Source organism: Nematolebias whitei, chromosome 19 (assembly GCF_014905685.2).
Source record: "Nematolebias whitei isolate Nwh7 chromosome 19, NemWhi1, whole genome shotgun sequence".
Lineage (NCBI taxonomy): Eukaryota > Metazoa > Chordata > Actinopteri > Cyprinodontiformes > Rivulidae > Nematolebias > Nematolebias whitei.
The window spans coordinates 22,155,334-22,176,907 of record NC_056516.1 but is presented as its reverse complement, the minus strand read 5'-3'; the positions used below and the strand labels follow the sequence as shown (position 1 = coordinate 22,176,907).

General features: G+C 40.3%; 1 protein-coding gene across 1 annotated transcript in view; it reads left to right on the top strand.

The window, feature by feature from the left end:
- si:ch211-152p11.4 (regulator of G-protein signaling 2) overlaps window positions 1–15,811 on the top strand; it is a 16,176-nt gene extending 365 nt beyond the window's left edge. The window contains exons 2-6 of the mRNA XM_037692812.1: window positions 4,285–4,821; window positions 9,926–9,975; window positions 11,659–11,792; window positions 14,119–14,285; window positions 15,243–15,811. Coding sequence (XP_037548740.1) covers window positions 4,339–4,821; window positions 9,926–9,975; window positions 11,659–11,792; window positions 14,119–14,285; window positions 15,243–15,413 — 1,005 coding nt within the window. The 5' untranslated portion in view covers window positions 4,285–4,338 and the 3' untranslated portion in view covers window positions 15,414–15,811. The remainder of the gene's footprint in view (window positions 1–4,284; window positions 4,822–9,925; window positions 9,976–11,658; window positions 11,793–14,118; window positions 14,286–15,242) is intronic.
- Window positions 15,812–21,574: the final 5,763 nt, after the last annotated feature.

Here is a 21,574-nt window from a genome sequence, read left to right as displayed (position 1 = left end):
GTCATGGTTTACCATGTTGTTTAACCTTAACCTGTTTAACCATAACCATGGTCATGGTTAACCATGTTGTTTAACCATAACCTTTTTAACCATAACAATGATGGTGTTTAACCATAACCATGGTCAAGGTTAAACATTTCCCCCATGTTAGTAAATGGTTGGACATCCACATGGTTATTTTGTTTTTGTTTTTCTGTTTGTTGTTATGAATCAAAACATTCAAAGCATAAAGAACCAGAGAAACTACAGTTTCTGTATAAAAATAGTTTGTAAATATTGTATGACTTGGCTGAAACTAGCTGAAGAAGCTAAAATTGAGCTGTTACATCAAAACAACCTAAGCACTAGCTAAAAGAAACAGCACTAGCTAAAAGCTAACAAAATGTAGCACTAGTTAAAAGCAAACAAAATGTAGCCCTAGCTAAAAGCTAACAGAAATGTAGCACTAGCTAAAAGCTAACAGAAATGCAGCACAAGCTAAAAGCTAAAAAGAAATGCAGCACAAACTAAAAGCTAAAAAGAAATGCAGCACTAGCTAAAAGCTAACAGAAAAAAGCACTAGCTAAAAGCTAAACAAAATGTAGCACTAGTTAAAAGCTAACAGAAATGCAACAATAGCAAAAAAAACAAAATAAAGCATTAACTAAAAGAAATGCAGCACTAGCTACAAGTTAAAAGAAAAGCAACACTAGCTATAAGCTAACAGAAACACAACACTTGCTAAAAGCTAATAGAAATGTAACAATGGCTAAAAGTAAATAAACAAAGCATTAGCTAAAAGAAATTCAGCACTAGCTATAAGCTAAAAGAGATTTAGCACCAGTTATAAGTTAATAGAAATGCAGCACTAGCTATAAGCTAACAGAAATGCAGCACTAGCTATAAGCTAACAGAAACACAGCACTAGCAATAAGTTAAAAGAAATGCAGCACTAGCTAAAATCTAACAGAAATACTGAACTAGTTAAAAGCTAAAAGAAACACAACATTAGCTATAAGCTTAAAAAATGCAGCACTAGCTAAAAGCTAACAGAAGTGCAGCACTAGCTAAAAGTTAAAAGAAATGCAGCACTACCTAAAAGAAATTCAGCACTAGCTAAAAGCTAAAGGAAACACAGCAGTGACAAAAAAACACAGCAGTAGCTAAAAGCGAAAACAAACATAATACTAGCAATAAACAGAAAGTAGTTGAACACTATCTAAAGGCTCGTAGAACAAAGGCAAACGAAATACAAAAAAAAAAACTACCTAAATGCTTAAAATAGCAAAATGCTAGCTAAAAAAAGCCAATGTTAGCTGAAAGTTTGACTGGCATCGTATTCTGTTAACTGATGATGTGAACTCTGCTTGGAACTATTTCCATAATAATTTCATTTATTTCCTGAACTTACATGCTCCTTTTCGTCAGTTCAGAATAAAGGGACGAGACAGCCCCTGGTTTACTCCAGAGCTAGCTGACCTCCTGCACAGGAGAGATCATCTTTGGGCTGCAGCGAGAAAATCTGGCTCAGACACTGACTGGTTGAGTTTCCGACAGATGAGGAATAAATGTACAACTTCTGTCAAAGCAGCAAAACGCAACTATTTCTTATCTCAGACCTCCAAAAATCTAAATGACCCTAATAGATTCTGGAAAACCATCAAATCTCTCTCAGGCACCCCCCTGACCTCCCATCACAACTTCTCGTTAACTCTGTTCCTGTGTCAAATAAGCACGAGATCCTGAACTGTTTCAACAAACATTTTGTTGCTTCTGGTTCTTTATTTGACACAGTTACTAACAAAAAATCAGCCACTTCACTTAATAACCAAACTTCTACAAATCAAATCCCTCCTACAAGTCAATCCTCAGTTAATCACAGCTTCTCTTTTTCTCCATTCTCAGTCAGTGAGGTCAATAAACTGTTAAAAGATCTTGATCCTAAAAAATCTGCAGGTCCAGATGAACTTCCACCTTATTTCTTAAGGCTGGCTGCTCATATCATCACAGTCCCTGTGACCCACATCTTCAATCTCTCCATAAGACAAAACTCCATCCCAGACACTTGGAAAACAGCCTTTGTTCTTCCTTTGCTGAAGGGAGGAGACCCCACTTCACTGAACAACTATCGACCAATCTCTAAACTCTGCATTTTAGCCAAGGTTCTAGAAAAACTGATAAACTCTCAAATCAAAAATTACCTGGACTCATTTAACATCTTACCTCCACATCAATCTGGTTTCAGGAAACAACACAGCACAACCACTGCTTCACTGAAGGTTCTTAATGACGTTGTTGAAGCACTGGATGCTAAGGATTATTGTGCTGCACTTTTCTTAGACCTGTCTAAAGCTTTTGGCATTGTGGATCATAACATCTTGTGTCATAAACTCTCAGAAATCGGTTTCTCAGATCACACCATTGGTTGGTTCTCTAACTATCTTTCAGACCGGAGGCAATGTGTTCAACATAATGGTACTTCCTCCAGTTATTTAACATTCAACAATGGTGTACCACAAGGCTCAGTCTTAGGACCCACCCTCTTTACAATCTACATACATAATGTAGGTAAAAACATCCCTAATGCATCCATACATTTCTATGCTGAAGACACAGTTGTTTATTGTCGAGCTAAAACAGTTGCTAAGGCTTTCCAGCTTTTGAAATCTGCATTCAACAACATCCAGACTGATTTGTTCCGCCTCAAACTTGTCCTAAATGCCGAAAAAAACAAAGGGATGCTTTTTTCAAATAGGAAGTTGGTCCCAGCAGTTCTTCCTCCGATTTTATCCTCAAATGGTGTCCCCATTGAGTTTGTTGATTCCTATAAATATTTGGGTATCTTGGTCGACTCACATCTTTCTTTTAAGCTCCATGTGGAAAACTTGGTAAAGAAACTGAAAATTAAACTGGGTTTCTTTTTCAGAAACAAATCCTGTCTAACCCTGAATGCTAGAAAACGCCTTGTATCTGTGACTTTCCTTCCCTCAATTGATTTTGGTGATATTATTTACATGAACGCTCCTACAAGAACCCTGCAGATGTTGGATGCTGTCTATCATGGTGCACTAAGATTCATAACTGGCTGTGATTATCGTACCCACCACTGCACCCTGTATTCACTGGTTAAATGGACATCATTAACTTCACGCAGACTCTCTCACTGGTACATTTTCACCTTTAAATCACTTCTTGGTCTGCTGCCTTCATACATCTCCTCCTACATGTCTCTGCGTGAGTGCAGCTATGGAGTGCGCTCTCAGGACATTATTACCTGCAGTGTTCCCTCAGTGAGGACTGAACTAGGCAAAAGGGCCTTCTCCTACTCCGCTCCTGTTTCCTGGAATATCTTACAAAAAGATTTGAAGCTCTCGACCTTGACCTCTCTAAGTGTCTTTAAGAATCTGTTGGACTCCTGGCAGGGTCCAATGCAGACATGTTCCTGTTTTTAGTTTTATACATTTGTCTTGGAATCTAGCTGTTTTTTTGTTTTGTTACCTTTTTCCTTTTAGCCATCCTATTTGTTAAAAAAAAAAAAAAAAAAAAACTGTAGTATGAGTTTTTATAACTGCTTATTGTTGTTGCTGTTGTCCATTGTTGTCATCTTTCTTTGTTGAAATCAGGTCTCTCTTGTAAATGAGTCCTCGAGGCTCAATGGGATTTACCTGTATAAATAAAGGTTGATTGAAAAGTAGCTAAATGGTAGCTAAAAGCTATAAGTAGTGAAAAGTTACCTGAAAGCATTTAAAGGCTACCTAAAATGTAAAAGTACTTATACGTGAGTTTAACACTGAAAAAAACAAAAACGAATTGGCTTATTTTAATAACTGTCGTGTTTGGAGGACGTCTTAAAACAGGAAATCACAGCAAAATGTCGTAACTTCCCTTCCAGGGTTTGAGCCGCCCCCCTCCACCTCACACTCCATCCTCCATGGGTCAGATTATCACTATAGTGATTCCTCACCTCTCGCAGGGTTTACGTTCCAGAGAACCCCGCAGTAGGTGAATATCCGCGAAGTCGCAGTGTTGTATTTATTTAGTTATTTACCGGTGTGTGTGTGTATAAGTGAACCACAATACAGCGAGGGACAACTCTACTTTATAAGTACATCAGTTTTTGAAAGGTTTATAATTATCTGCAGAATCTACCAGGATGTTGTTTGCTCTTTGTAATGGAGTTGTTTTTTTAAATCCCTCCTCCTAGGACTCTGAGTTTGAGAATATATTTAGAAAATATTCTCAGAACATGTGAACGCACATTTTTACATTTATTTCTGTATTTGTCTTGTCCTTATCTGTTTGCAGCGCTTCCTGTCCAACTGTTGTCAGTCACTGTTAGGCATCACCTCCTGAACCAACATGCGTAGATTCAGTTCTGAGGGATCCCTCTTGGATCTCGACTTCCTGCCATGGAAGTCAAAAGCTCTGAAAAACCCAGACTTTGGTGTCAGCCTGGATTCTGAGACCTACACTCCTCACCTGGAGAGCGACGAACGAAACGCGAGGCTACCTGGTTTGAATCCCGTCATCCTGGAGCCCAAAGCGACTCCCAGTGAGAGGAGAGAGCTGAACCGGGAGCACAGCTTCAGTGTGGAGAACCTGACTGAGCTGGGAAAACTGAACCAGAACCTTCTCCAAGTGTGCTCCATGAACGAGGGCTGCAGGGCTTACAGCGACAGCCAGCTGGCTCCAACTGCCCTAGATAGCTGTGGAGGTGTGGAGCATGATGGGCACCCTCCACCGTCAGCTTCCTCCAACCTGTTCTCCAAATCTCACCACACACACCATCACAGAGCCAAACTGTCGGCTGCTAAACTGCACCTGAAGAGCCTGTTTGGACAGGTGGGACGTCAAGCACAGAACACATCTGAGAAAGTTTGGTTTCCTAGAAAACAACCATGCTGGAGAAGGTGAATCTGAGTTGTTGCAGCTAAAATGAGGAAAACAGAATCTAAAAGGAGCTAAATGCTAACTAACAGGAGCAAAACGGTTGCTGAAAGCTTAAACTAGCTGAATGTAGTTTAAAGTAAAATTAGTAATAAAGTAACTGAGACACAAATGTAGCATTACTAGAGTAAAAAAATAAAACTAGCAAAGCATTAGCTAGGAGCTAAATGTAGCAAATAAGTTGGCAAAAACTAAAACTAGCTGAACCTTAGTTTAAATCAAAAATTTTAAATACGGTCACTGAGAGCTAAAATTTGAATTACTGAAGCAAGAAGGTAGACCTTGCAAAACCTTAGCTAAAAAAAGCAAAACGGTAACAAAAAGCTAAAACTAGCTGAACTTTAATTTAGGCTAACCTTTGTACCACAGCAACTGAGGGCCAAAATTAGATTATTGGAGTGAAAATGTTAAACTAGCAACATTTTAGCTACAATTTAAAAGTAGCAAAATAGTAACAAAAAGCTAAAACTAGCTTAACTTTAATTTAGGCTAACCTTTGTACCACAGTAACAGAGGGCCAAAATTAGATTATTGGAGTGAAAATGTTAAACTAGCAACATTTTAGCTACAAACTAAAAGTAGCAAAATAGTAACAAAAAGCTAAAACTAGTTGAACTTTAATTTAGGCTAACCTTTGTACCACAGCAACTGAGGGCCATAATTAGATTATTGGAGTGAAAATGTTAAACTAGCAACATTTTAGCTACAAGCTAAAAGTAGCAAAATAGTAACAAAAATCTAAAACTAGCTGAACTTTAATTTAGGCTCACATTGTTATCCACTTTTGGTATTGTATTTGCAAGGTTAGATCCAACATTTACAAAGTAATTATTAAATCCATTTACGATTTCATTTTCATCATGGATTTCCACATTATTTTCCACAAAATATTGAGAAAGACTCGTACTAACCTTATGTTTTTTCAGAACACTGTTCATTACTCGCCATGTTGCCTTCATATCGCCACTACTTTTATGTAATAACTCACTATAATATTCCCTCTTTTGTTTTCTTATGATCCCAACCAATTTATTTTTGTACTTTTTATATTTATTTTCTGCCTCATGTGTTCTGGATTTCAAGAAACATGAATACAGATAATTCTTTTTTTTTACATGCATTTCTCAATCCTTTCGTAATCCATGGTTGATCAACAGTATCTTTCTTTATATAATTGTTTTGCACACAATTTTTTTTTTTTATACAAAACATCTAGAATGTTCATAAACTTATCATAAGATTTGTTCACATCATCAACATACACATCTTCCCAGTTTTGTTTATCAAAATCATCTTTAAATTTGGGGAAAAGGTAAAGGTAAAAGTAGCTGAACCTTAATTTAGGCAAACCTTTGTACCACAGTAATCAGAATAAACTTTATTGGCATTGCACCGAGGTACAACGCGAATATGTACGTACAGTCGTCCGAAGATAGGCGGAGTGCACGAAGCTGCGGCTATAAATAATTAGCGCGGCCTTCTTATTCTTATTCAGAATAATATTTTGCTTAGATGAGAAAAGGAAAGAAAACATGAGGAGAGACGATATAAAAAAAGATCTCTCACACCGTGTCCTAGACAGGGCACCATTTGAGGCATCAAACAAACCTACCACAGCAAAGCAACATAAACAGACGTTATACATTTACATATAGACGGTGAAAACATTGAATTTTTAAGGGAAAGTCGTAGCATAGTCCAGAGCCCCCCCTCAGCCATTGTCCAGATAAGAGGTGACGTTCATCTTCAGCTCAGTTGAGGTTCTGTCACATGTCCACGGCCTTGGGGAAGGGAGGGGTGAGGAAACAGACACAGTATCTGTTGTTTTCAAAACATTCCAGGAGGAGTTGAGATAAGTCCGGCGTCAAGGCCACAGTTTGGGTCAGGCAGAACTCGTTATTGTTGTTTCTGCCTTTAAAGTCTTGCTGGTATACAGGTATATTCTCTGATGGAAACTCCAAAACAGCCAAATTGATCCTTTACTCCAAAAGTCGAGCTCACAGCTTCTCCAGATTATTCCCACCATTCATGAGTGTTGCCAGGGAGATCACAGTCCTGATAACAGCTGCTCCAATTCCCTGTCACAGCTCCACATTCAGTCCGAGCACTGTCGAGCTTCAACACCTCCACACGAATTTGTAGACAACCAGATTCCACCAACCAAACAGTAGAATCTAGTCGTCATCATGAATCCAATTTGTTCCTTAGAGGTAGAGGGTCCTCCTTACCCTGACTCCTGTCGGGAGAAGTTGATCGATTTTGTTGAGAGACCAGCTGATCCTTCCAATTAAGAGGTATGCAGGAAAAAAAAGAGGCTTTTTAAGGATTTACAGGACAAAAGAGTGCAAGCAGGGAAGCGGGTGGAGGGGGAGAGGGAAAACACGTCTGGTTTCACTGTAGAATAGCCAAGGGCCAACATTAGAATTATTGGAGTGAAGATGTTAAACTAGCAACATTTTAGCTAAAAGTAGCAAAAGAGTAACCAATAGCTAAATGTAGCATGGGAAGTCAGCTGAAATAGATTTCAACAGCAAAAGTAAACCAGAGCCAAATGTTAGTTTAGTAAAGGAATGGCTCGTGTTAGTGGCGAGGCTCATAGAGATTCAGTCAACTTGTAACTGTTCTCCCAGTTTGATTATGAAACATTTTACACGTTGTCTTAGTCTAACCAGAGCTTGCTACTGGTGTCTGTAGAGAGGCTGAGCTGTTGCCCGAGTTCTGCACCAGTCTGAGCTTTATGGGAGAGTGGCAAAGAGACAACCACCATTGAAGAAAACTCAGATTAAATCTCAGAAGTTTTGCCAAGTCTCAGGGGTCTCGGTGGTCTTTCTCACCTTCTTCACGGTGTCTCAGCTTGTGAGGACGGTCTGCTCTCGGTAGATTTACACATCTTCCATATTCCTTCTATTTCTTAAAGATGAATTTAACAGAACTCCTGGGGATGGAAATCCCTTCGTATCCATTCCAACTTGTACTTTTAAATATTCTTTTCTCCGAGTTAATTTAGGACAGTCACTTTAAAAGGGGTAAATATTTATGCAGTCTATTTTTCATTACAAAAATTAATTTAATTGGCATCACCGGTACTTTGTCAAAAACTGATTTACATTCTCACCGAAGGCTTTTTTTGGATCAGAAAGGTGAATTTACGTCAACCACAGCTGATTTCTAATGGCAATAAAAAGGTAAAATATTTAAAGGGATGACTACTTTTTATAGGCACTGTAGACTAAGAAATTCGACTTAGATACTGTAATCTTATTCTTCATTATTATTAGCATATACATATTTGACTAATTAAATGGGTAAAATAGTGTTTTTTAAATTTTATAAAAACTAAGTTACACCTAATGGGACACTGTAGCACTCGGCGCACAATCTTTAAAAACATAATGTATATGACTGGGCGTACACTGCACACAGACTGAAATGGTTTTTAGTTATTTATGAACTAATGTGGCATAACACTCATTTATGAAATGGAATGCCATGGGTTTTTTTAAATATTGGTTTTGATAAATCTGATGGAAGAACTTGAATGAATGTAGTTTTAATCTGATAATATCTGAGCCATTGTGACGGTTGTGAATTGGTCCATCTGTGATTGGCTCTTGGTTGGCCGTGTGTTCCAGCTGTCAATCACCGGGTCTAACACTGATCCTCACTTTGAAACAGGCACGTCTGTCTTTCATCAGAGCTGTTCTTGATTTGTTCTGGCTTACAGTGCTCTTTGAGGAAAATATCCCTTCTAGCTTTTATATTTATTACAAGTCTAATTTCCTCAAATGATTAATGTGGCTGAAGATTATTAAACTAGGGCCAAGGCCACCATTGACCACTCCCTGGCTCAACCATTGCACCTGCTGGTGGATAAAATTGCTCCCTCCACTCTCCAGATCCATCACGTTGCACTGCTTTGGACACAACAACCTCTTTTATTCTACACCGTGTAACTCCTACCCCCTCATATTGAAAACTACAAACATTCACTATTCATATCCCTCAGCGACAGGACGGGTGACATCAGCGTACCGCTTGTTAATTTTAGAACCAGTCAAGCAAGTTGAAATTTCAGCGGCGCTCGTATCAGTTTGCTGACGTTTTTTTTAAACTGATTTTTTGTTTGTTTGTTTCCAAGTACCAACTGAAGTTTTAATCCAGAGTATACACATTTGTATACTCTGTATTAAATGACCTGTGAGCCATTTGCGGCCCTCGGAGTGATTTTGTGCATCCCATAACTGTCATTTAAAAACTGTATAATTTCAGCCTGGAGGCAAGAGGATATGTTCAGGTAATTTAATAATCAATTAAAATAAATTGAACTCATTTAATGCTTTTCATAGGAATAGACTAAATATATATTTTCAAAGCACAAGAAAGCAAGACCCTATAAATCAAATAAATTTATTTTTTATTTAGTTTACTGTTTATGAGGATTTTTATGTTTTGGATCTAAATGGACTGTACTTATAGCATCTTTCTATCTGATCAAGATCCTTAAAAGAGCTGTACAACACAATCTGTGCCCTCATTTACCCATTCATACAGCACTATAGTAGATCTATACAAAGGATAATCAGGGTTTTATCATATTCATACACTGATGGGACACACATGAGGCAGTGAGGGGTTCAGTGTTTTGCCCAGGGACGCTTCGGCATGTGGCTGCTGGTGGAATCAAACCCCCAACTCTTGCTTTGGAGGACGACTGCTCTAACCACTCATCCACAGCCGCCATGTCTGCAACAATTTAGAAATCCCTCTTCTTCTAAAATGAATATACTTTTTGACTTGCTCCAAAATATTGTTCACGTTGTCGAGTTTTAAAAAGTCACATTTTTATTTATTTATTTGTGGCTCTTTTTAATTTTGACAGTTCTGGCTTGCATATAAAAACGTTTGGACACCCCCCGTGTTAGGGACTTTTTATATTTTCATTTGTTAGTCCGTGGGGATTCAGCAGAAGACTTTAATCATTGTGCACTTTCTGTTTCAGAGTCCACATTCATCCAACTCCAACTTGTCCAACATCGATCAGAGGGACAGGTGAGAACCTTTGTATTTTCTGTTCTTAACTATTGATAATGGATATTCTCTTTCATAACGTCCACTCATTACCCATAACTTTATGAAAATAACAATAAAGTCGTTTGTGTCTGAAGGTGTCTCACCTGGGCAGGAGAGACCACACAACTTTGAGGTCTGGACTAAAAAAAATAAATTTTTCTTCCAAGTGTGTGACAGTTTTTGGAGATCCGGAGTCTCAAAAATTAGCAAATGGACCAAGTTTGGTGAATATTTACATGTTTTGAGGCTCACAGGAATGTTGGTGCAAAACTGTTTCCACTGCAGCCTCTATCCTAGAGCTATTTTTTTTGTTCGGTGGATTAGTGTTTTCACTAACTTTGGAAACTGTTGGTGGTATTAGCTTCTGCTAAATTAGGTTTCGCCAACTTTAAGTCCGCTAAGGAATATTCACAGGCTTGTTCCTGTCTGTTGTGGGCGTGTCTCGAAGAGTCCAGTAGGCATGCTATTGGCATACATGTACTACACATACACGTGATAAGATGTGACTGGGATTGGTCGACGCAGCTTGAATAGGAAGGAGACGAAGACGTGTGACGCAGACTCAGTGTGGCGCTCTGACCCTGGCGTACCCAAGCTGGCTCTTAGGACATGTAACCTCAAGCTTGTGCATGAGGTTGTGAGGTACTGACTAGATGTAGTTGGCCTCACCTCAACTCACAGCATGGGCTTTGAAACCAATCTCCTTGACAGGGGTTGAACCTCATTCTTATCCATCCGTCTTGTCGAAGCTCCAAAATTCACGGTTGAAACCCGTGCCTTTGTGTAAAAAGTTGTTTTTCTCTGCAAAAAGAAGCTGAGAACTTGTTTACTGATTTTTTTTTTTAATTAAAGGCTTTGTGTGGAAAATGCTATGCTAAAGAGCTCAAACCACAACGAGCATCCGCCATTTTGAGAACTGAAAAAAGGAGAGACAGCCCATGTCATGTCAAAGGGCCTCCCTCCCATTTTTCTTAAAGAGACATGCTGCTTGCTCCCTCACTATCCATCCTTTGGTTCAAACAGTCTTGTACTGTCATCTGGTGGTTAAAAAAAGGCACTACACACAAAATAAAACATTTCTTCGTAAATTTGACAGTAATTACTAATTATTGTCAAATTTCAAACAATATTATCGTTTATCGCAATAATTTCTGAGACAGTTACTCGCCCAGCAAAATCTGTTATCGTGACAGGCCTAGAATCCAGATCTTAATCCTGTTGAGCATGTATGGATCTAAAAACATTCAGTGTGGAGACACCGTCCTTCAAACCTGAGGCAGCTGGAGCAGTCTGCTCAGGAAGAGGAGCTGCTGGGTGGGAAATGATTGTGAAGAACACCGATCACCTGTTAGTGATCGCTGCTAAAACTGCTGCTGCTAAATATTAAATTAAGGGTACCGTCTGTTTTTATTCATGCTGTTATTTATTTATATTAAATATTCAACTGAATCTATTTGAAGGAAAGTCTGACGTGTTGATATGGGACAAACAATGAAGGACACCAATCTCAATTTTCAAATCTTAAAACTGAAGTTTCTTGTCCTGAATTGTATTTTATTCACTGCAATGCTCTCTTTTACACTTTTTTTTTGTATTAGATTTTGGATATTTCCTTTTTCAAAAGCATGCTGCCTCTGTGTCTTGTCTTGGTTTTGATCATAGTGCTACAGACAAGAGATCTCGCCTGCACTTCATGCATCAGTGGAGTCAAGTTGGCCTCAGTAAGAAGAGGAAGTTCAGCCGAGAGGAGCTGGACAAGTGGGCCGAGTCTTTAAACACCCTCTTAGCCTGTCCAGGTTAGTCCCATCTGCTCTCACGAGGATGTAGCATCTTTATTGATGGACAAGTGTGCTGTTATGTTCCATTTCCTGCTTTTAGTTTTTTCTGTACATTTTTTACAAACTACTTGTGCACATTTGATATAATGTTTATTTATCAAAACATTCAGCTCATTTGGGATAGCGTTGGCTTTAACTTCTGGTTTTCAGAATTGTTTCACAATGTTTACATTTATTTAAAATTAAATGGCATTGATTGCTTCACTTTATTCAAAAACGTTCTTTTGAGATTCTGTTTTCTTGTGCTCCTTTTAGCTTTTTGTTACAGTTCTGCCACTTTAATTTTTATTTATTTATTTATTTTGGTTGGAACTAACATCTTACTACTTTAAGCTTATATATATATATATATATATATATATATATAATGGGCATGCATATCCTGGTAAACTGCATTGCATCATTGAGCAACTGGAGTGGAGGAAAAGTATCACTACAATTAATTATTTCAGGTTTAAACTTTAACCTTTGGAAGAGCTTATGCAGACAAAATCAGCTGCACATTTATTTGTTTTTATTTAATTATTTTGGTGCAGTCAAAATAAACATGATTTTTTTTTTTGACATATTCAAAAAAATTATTGAACTTTTTTTTAAATTATGTTAAAAAAGATTTCAGATGCTTTCATAACCTCAGTAACTTTACTACACTCGTGTTCCTGAGGGGGAAATCATCCACATTAAAATAAACTGTAAATACAACTTTTAATCTCATATTTATCATATACTTATACATTAGATTAATATAATATTATTTACATTTGAGCGCCTCTGTAAAAATCAGTCGTAGTTCAAGTCACCCTAAAAGTAGAGCCTTCTCTTAGCCAGACGTTGCCTCTCATCTCGTCCAACCAAATAGTTTTAGTTTGGATGTAAAGAGCAAAAACTCACTTGTAATGTGTGCAAGTAAACATTTAGTACTAAAAAGCTGTTTCACATGCGTGCAGGCTGCAGAATCGGACGGCTGACTGCCGTCGGTTTACCCCAAAGCAGGAAGTCATTAGTGGGTGCACGTGCTCTCGTAGTTTGCTGGTATATCCAGGTCGGTATAAGTGAAAAACAAAACAGAAAATGGAGTTGTCCATACGTAGAGTCTAAAAAGTTGCTAAAAAAACCAACTGCATATCAACTGCAGACAGAAAAAACAAGAGCTTGTTTTCAGCTGCCGGGTCTGAAGGTTTCACAAAACTCCAGACTGCAATTAAAAAATATTTTAAAATATCTTTTTGGATGTACTAATAGGGGAAAATGTTTTTTTTTAATGGTCATAAACTAAAATATTTTATTTATTTTTATAAATTTATTCATTTTTTAAAACAAAACAATTCTATATACAATAAGAAATACAGTCAAATAAAATGAAAGGCAGCAGAAAGAAGAAAAAAATATTTTCTGTTTTTAACTGAAACATGGAGTTGTTCATTTTATTTATTTATTTTACTAAAGACCCTTAAACAGTTAAAAAAACAAAAAAACATTTAAATTGTATATGTTTTATTTCAGGCTGAGATGGCTCTAAAAAAATTACTTTTTTTTTTGTAGAAACAAATATTTAAAAATAGTATATATTTTTTTTAGCAGTTTCATAAGATGGTTGATTTATTTATTTTTTTCCCAAAGGAACACTAACTGTCATTAAAGGGACTTCGGGGTTAAACAGCTGTAGTTTAATTGTTTAAGATAAAACCTTCATGTAAGAATATCAGTGAATAAGCACCGTTGAGAGGGTTAAACCCGTTCAGCACAGCCAGAAATCAGCGTCGACGTCACCGACGGTTATCAAATTAAAACAATATATCTGTTCAATTCATCAGTCTGTTTAACGACCTCTAGTTGTTTCTGTTTTATATTTTCCTCCTGTTTGTGCATCCTAACAAAAAGCAAAGCCACTTTTATTTCATTTGTTTTTAAGTGTCTATATTTGATCCTTTTGTTGCTTTTAAATGTAATGTTTTGTTGGTCTTAAAATAACTTCAGAGTCCATATTTCACATTAAGAGCCATTAAGAAGTTCTTTTAATCAACTAAAGGAGTGGTGATGATTCTTTTTATTTTTCTTGTTTTGTTTGTTTTTTATGCAGATGACGTGTTTGTTTGTTTGTTTGTTTTCTCCCTGAAACGAATATTTCTTTTTCACTGCATTTTCTACACCTGTTGGAACAGGCACACGGTGCTCCGAGGTGTTGCAGAGAAGCTTTGCTGTGTTTACTCGCTCCGAGCACACGTCGGTTAGTGGACGTGTGTAATTGTGCTTGAAACGCTGATGTGACTCGTTCTTGTTTCAGCCGGTGTTTCCGTGTTCGGAGCGTTCCTGCGCTCTGAGTTCAGTGAGGAGAACCTGCAGTTCTACTTGGCCTGCGAGCAGTACAGCCATTCGTCCAACAACTTCAGCCTGCAGAGAAGGGCCAAAGACATCAGCGCCACGTACATCCAGCCAGGAGCTCCACGTGAGGTAGCACACCTTCATTTACCGTTTGTCAGCAGCTGCACGTTCAGCTGACTTCATAACCCAACAGGTGTTGCTAACGTGGGAGACCTTGGCCATGTTTTAATAAACCCCTCTGTGTCTGGTGTCCTTGTTGGGAGAATGACATTTTAGTTTGTTCTTGAGAAGAAACAGCACAAAGTTGTATTTCAATGAGCTGTGACTGTCGGCATCTCACAGTTAGGAGGAAATATGAGTTTTATTTGTTTGTTTGTTTCATTCTTTCTGGTTTCTCTGGGATTTTCCAACCAAGTGACCAGTGAGCCTGTAGCCAAGCTTGTACACAGTAAACTGTGTACTTTTACTAAGGTCATGTACACAGTGTATTTTTACTAAGGTCATGTACACAGTGTACTGTGTATACCTGTAGGTGTATAAAAAGATTTATTTATTCTTCAATCCGTGTGCGTGCGTGTGTGGGTGGGTGGTGGCAGCCATCTTTGATTTTGATGTGGCAACTGAATTTTCAAAATAAATGTTCTTGCGTGTCAATGTAAGCACACACCAAGATGGAAGCCTTGTTTTAAATACTGATATTTCAAGTCATCGTGCTCGCACCGTGCACAGACAGACAGATGGTCAGTATTTCCATTTCTCCCTCTTCGCTCCGTGGCAGAGGACCAACTTGTTTATAGCTCAGTCAGTTTTACAGATATTGAGCTAAATTTGACGTGGTAGTAGCTGAGAGTCATTCCACATATGTCAAGAAGCTCCACAGTAGAAATCAGCCACAAAGACTCCAAAGTTTGAAAACTGTTGCCAACTTTCAATCAGAGTGTTAGTAAATGTACAAGAACAAACTTGGATTGAAACACTTGTTTTATTCATTAAAGTTTTTTCATACTAAATGTGTTGCTCCTTCACCGATGACAGAGTTAGTGTCTGAGTCTTGACTGAGGTCTGTGCTGCGTTGCCTTGTTGCAGGTGAACCTGGACAGTAAGACCAGAGATCTGACCCTCCAGCTGCTGCAGGCCCCCTCCCGCACCTCACTGCTGCCGGCACAGAAGCGAATCTACTCTCTGCTGGACACAGATTGCTACCCACGATTCCTTCAGTCCAACATCTACCTCTCTTTGCTGGAAGAAGCAGAGTAGTAGACCTCCCAGTGGTGTTCTGTAACGTTGTATATTACAAGGTTAACGTACCAAGCAGCAGAACTGCTGTAAAATATATGTAGATTTGACTGAACACTTTGTATTAATGTCAGGGATTTGGATTATAACCAGAAAGCAGCTGGACTGGGTTTTTAACCTCACTGTGTGGAGTGGATCCAGCAGAACGGCTAAAGGCATGAGGAGGACTAGAACCAAACACTCGGCTCGTCTCATGGAAAAAAACAAGTCCGTTTTCCTTTATCAGAACACAATAACATGATCCGGTCTTCATCAGCTTCTAAAACGAATGAAATCTAACTTAAAGTGAGCAGAAACGCAACAGATTCCACAGAGTTGTTGTTTATTAAACAAAAAAATCAAAATAAAAAATTGTTTCTAGCCCGATTCAGCAGTTTGGTCCAGTCTTCAGTTGTTGGACTGATGGACTCGCATCTGACTACAGAACCCTTTGGTCTACAGAGGAGTTCATGGTCCACTCAGTGACTGACAGGAGCCCAAACCATCAGCCCTCCACCACTGTGCTGACAGCTGGGAGGAGCTGCTTGCTACAGTGCATTCTGGGTAAACGTCTTTCCTTTCTTCTGGTTCTGGTCCAGACATCTTGTGGTTCCTTCAGATGAAGAAGAGGTTTTCTCCTGCAGCCCATCAAACAAACCAGGCTTGTTCAGTCTGTGTCCAAGTCCTGTCATGACCTTTGACCTGCTGACTGACACCTGTAGAGTCTATGGAGCTCATTTCTCTGAGCACTGCACGGTCTGACCTTGGGGTGAATCTCTTGTGACGATTGTCAGCTGTCTGAAAAGTTTTTGTACGTCTTCCATGAGCTAAAAAAAAAAAAAAAAAGTCAGCATATTTTACTTATTTTTATTTTCCATTTGTTTGGAACAAGCGTGCAACAGATGTGCAGGAGAGCTCAGAAACTTAATGCACGGAATAAAAACATAAAACCTTTTCTGGCAGCCCGTCCAACGGTCTGCGTGCAGAACTTTCTGTTTACCATGCGAGGGAGGAGAAAGCGATCGGCTGGTGTTTCTGCTGAGCGCAGCAGCAAAGGAGACAAAAGTCATATTTGGATATTAGAAAGTGAAAAACAAGATTTTTATTTTTGCTCCTTCCAGTTCTGAGCTCACGATCAACAAACTGAGTATAAAAAAAACCCTGCAAATAAACAGACCACATAAGAGCTGAGGATCATGGCGGTAACAGATGTGCACACCTGCAGTTAGTTTAGTACTGAGTAAAAGGACAGTTACTACTGAGATGGAGGATCTTGTTGGAAAAGAGAGTGGCTCTTTGTACATAAAATGTGGGGGAGGGGGGCATTACTTTGTAGATGCACTTTTCTGTTTTGTCACACCATCTCTGTTCTTTTACCTCCCCAGCATCGTTTTTAATCACTAGAGTTGACTCCGGTGTTCTGTTTGTAACGTTAAGATTCAAGATATGAAGTAAAACCCCAAAGTCCATGCTCAATAATCCAGGTACATGAAATTCATGAAGCCGTTTTCAGAGCTGCTCGTCTCAGTTGTAGATCACAAAAATCTGTTTCAGTTTGCTTTCATTATCACCCGCCTCGCAAAGTGTTTGTCTGTTAGTAAAATATCTCACGAAGCACTGGACAGATGTTACCCTCTGAATGTCCCTTTAATTTTTTTGAGAGATGGTGGAAGCTCAGCCTTACTCATTAAAAATACTTTTTATTTTAGAGCCATCTCAACCTTGAAAAATAAACAAATGACTTTAATTTGAACTCTTTATGGGTCTTTTGTAACAAAAATAATAATAATAAAAAAGGTCCATGTGTCAAAATAACTTCTGACAATTTTTTTCTAAATTCCATTCCGGAGTTTTGTGAAGACCGCGGGACCCTTCAGATCCTGAGCCTTGTTTTCAGTCAGACTTTCTGCTGTCTCTCTGTGGTTGGACGTGTTTTTGTTGTTGTTTTTTATTTTATTTATTTTAAGCCTGCCTGCCTAGTTTCTAAATTGTGTTTCTCTTGTACGGACTCTACTGCGGAGTACGGTGCACCCACTAATGACCTCCTGTTTTGCGAGAAGCTAACGGCAGCTGGTCTGAGTCGTGGGGCGTCCGATTCTGCAGCCTGCATGCATGTGAAACAGCTTTTTAGTACTAAATGTTTACTTGTGCACATTAAAAGTTAGTTTTTGCTCTTTACATTCAAACGGAAACAATTTTGTTGGTGAGATGAGGGGCAGTATTCTGCAGCAATGTACCTTTTAAGGGGTAAGTTGAACTCTTGTCTTAATATTTACAGATGCTCTCAAATATAAAAGCAGAGCGCCACCTAGTGGGCTAAAACATAAAGTGATAGAGATAAAGCATTACTGAGGAATGCTTTATTTTATGTGACAAACAGCGTTAAAAGTTGTATCTACAGTTTATTTTAAATTTTCCTCTCAGGAACATGATAACGTAGTAAAGTTACTGTGATGTTATGAGAATATCTGAAAACCATCCATCCATTAAATTCCACCTGTTCCAAAGTCGAGTCGGGGGCAGCAGCTTGAGAAAGGAGGCCCAGACATCTCTTTCCACAGCCACCTCTTCTGGGAGGACTCCAAGACGTTTCCAGGCCATCAAGAGACATGGTCTCAGTGTGTCCTGGGTATTCCCCAGGGTCTCCTCCCAGTCGGACATGCCTGAAGGCGTCCAGGAAGCATCCTTACCAGATGCCCAAACCAACTCAATTGGCTCCTCTCAATGTGGAGGAGCAGCGGTTCTACTTGGAGTCTCTCCTGTATAACTGAACTTCGCACCTTATCTCTAAGGGAGAGTCCAGCTACCCTGCAGAGGAAACTCATTTCAACCACCTGTATCTGCGATCTCATTCTTTGGGTCACTACCCAGAGCTCATGACCATAGGTGAGGGTAGGAACGTAGACCGACCAGTAAACCGAGAGCTTTGCTTTACAGCTCACCTCTCCCTTCACCGCAACGGACCGACACAGAGACTGCAATACTGCAGATGCTGCACCAATCCGTCTGTCAATCTCACACTCCATTCTTCCTTCACTCGTGAACAAAACCCCGAGATACTTGAACTCCTCCACTTGAGGCAGAACCTCACCTTCGACCCAAAGAGAGCAATCCACCCTTTTCCAAATGAGGACCATGGCCTCAGATTTGGAGGTGCTGATTCTCATCCCAGCTGCTTCACACTCAGCTGCGAACCACTCCAGTGAGAGCTTGAGATCACGGCACGATGAAGACAACAGGACCACATCATCTGCAAAGAGAAGATGGAATCCTGAGACCACTGAACCAGACTCCCTCTGTGACAAACAAGCCCTGGTGGAGTCCAACTCCCATCCTGAAGGGGTCCGACTTACTAGTGGCAATGCGAACAAACTCTTGCACCGCTTGTAGGGACCGAACAGCCCGTATCTATCAAAGGAAACCAGCAGATTGAGTGGACCCTTCACTTCATCACAGTCTCAAAGTTGCAGAGTGGAATGCAGTTTAGTAAAAGATGGATGAAAGCCAGCAGCCGACCTCATGAGCAGCTGAATACTAGTGATAAACAAAACTACCACATGTTCATCTGTACAAAGGTAACTGCAAGTAAATCCATTATTTGTCATAATGGCGTTGTATGTTTAGTGGTTAAATTAAAGGTTAATGCTCAAAGCTAGTAGTGCTTTGTTCTGTTCTGCACTTCTCACAAACTCCACCAGGTGGTGCGTTGCTCAAGCCATCAGCCATTGTCAGTACTGGGGGCTAAGCACCCCCCTAAAGGTCAGATCCTAAAATCTCCCCTGGTTCAGGGTCAGAGATGTTGGACACGTTCGGGGTTTGACTTTAGAGTCTGGGACAAACTGCAGGTTCTGACTCATCAGGTGCTTAAAGGGACTTTTTGTAAAGTGTTGAGAACTGGTCCAAACAAATTGTAAAGTAAGAAACACATCTTCCATCGATGAGTAATGTGTCCTTAAATGACAAACGTGTAAATTAAATGTGTGACCAGATGCCAACTACCACCTGACTTTAATATTTCCACCTAACTCTCCTCCATCTTTGTTACCTAAACAGATGTGGTCAACTAGTGATGGACGAACTAAAGCTTCTGGTGGAGCGAGTCAATACAGTTTGGCGCCCTCTGCTGGCCAACCTTCAACATTACTGCTGCATGAAACAAAGGTTTGTTGGATAAAAACAAATGTCCTCACCAATCAGGCCTTAAAAAAGAAGACAACTTTGAATAAAACTTCCAGAGAGTAATGAATCTGTGACTTAAGATGGCTGCCACAGCCAACTGACCATAAAAACACAAGTTTCTGTAACTCATGTAACTTAGCAGATATTCAGCTAAGATTTGTTGTTTGAGCAGTTGAGAGTCATCACCAACACCAACTCAGAGCTCAACACATCGGGCCATTCTTTACCTCAAAAACTTTGGCTTCAGATATTTGCCTGTTAGCAAACTATCACATTGCTCAGGCGAACAGATGTTAGTGAAACTCTGCACGTCTACAGCTCATTATTGTTTAGGTCAGACTAGTTCTTGCTCTCCCCAGCCAATCCACTTTAACCAAACAAAAACAGCTAAACTTTTCAAACTTACAAATGATGAACTTGGTGTGGTAGTAGCAGTTAGTCATCCCTCACTATGAGCACCAACACACCTAACGTCAGTCAATCTACAAAGATGGGCTGAAACAGCAACACGTCCAACATCGTTTGGTTTATGGTGCCGCCAGAACATTCTATTTTGTATAGGCTTCGCCCTTTAAGACTGTCACTAGTGGGTTTATCCCTAGGCGCGCAGCGCATCACTGAAAACTTTAGTCCACGCCCACCTGCTGTGTGGGCCTCACCCCCGGTCCGTATAAATTATGGTGAGACCGGGTAATCGGCTCCCATTTTTTCTTCAGCCAGCTAGCTAGCACTGTCAAAAGAATGAAGAAGGAAAAGTTGTCCAGCTTTGACCGGCACAAATTTTGCTAAGGATGCCTGGGTCTCCGCCACGCCAAACTCCTGCCGTCCCGGTGAGCTCTTCCTCCCCGAGGAGAAGCAGACGAGCAGCCTTGTTCAAGGTAAGCGCCGAGGACTGCTTTTCCATGGCGGGCCGCTACCCGCTGGATGACGCCATCGCCATTTCTAATGTGTTTTTTTCTCGAGGTGAATCGGATGATTCCCTCGAAAAAGGCGTTATTGGCAGCAGTTCCGCTGAGTGTTTTTTTTTCTGTGGCGGGGCGCTATGCGCGGGACGACGCCACCGCCTTCTTTGACACAGAGTCACACAGTGAATCGAATGATTCCGCCGAGAAAGGCGATGCCGAGCTGCCCCTTCCCTCCTGGAGAGCATAGTGACAGAAGACAAGTGGCCGAGCGAATGCTCAGCCACTTCGGATCTTCCCACGTCGGCGACCACACCGCTCCCAGCCATCGGCGCCCTCCTCTAGGAGCTGCCCGGCATAATCCAGGAGGACGTTAACACAAGGGACTTTCCGTCCCTTGCCTCCCTCCGCCCTGATCGGATGATCTGGAGGCAAGGTTGGCTCCGCCCCGGCTCGTCACCCTGACCCCACCCGGCCTCGCTGTCCAGCTGTGATGTCCCACTAGAACGAGGCTGCAGCTGGGCCCGGCAAGCTGAAGACATCCGTCTCCACCTTCGCCTCCATCTCCAGAGTGGAGGGTTTTACCGATGTGTTTTTTCCCTCGGTTCTCCCCCCTGGAGACAAGCCTGGCGGAGGCGCTTGGGGCAAAAGCTTCCAAGATGGACCGGCAATCTATCCCTCCAGGAAAGCATGACCAGTGTGTGTTTTTTGACTATTTATGTTTTGAAATAAAACAGAAACATCTCTGAAAGTAAAGTTTCATCTGAGACTGTCAGATCAGCTGATCTCACAGCTGCCTCTCTTCACACATTCCCCACACAGAACGAGCCAGTAACCTCTAAACAGCGTTTTAAATGACACCGCCTTTCAGTAAATATATGCTCCTTTATGCATTTCCTCCAGTACTGCCGATATCACGGACCCTGGACCGGGTCCGGAAGGAAGAACTGTCAGTCATCCTCGTAGCTCCTGAACGCATATGTGCACTGTGGGTCCCGAATCTGCAGCGACTGATGTCGGGTTGGCCAAGGGAACTGCTGAACTGCTGTGTGTGTGTGTGGG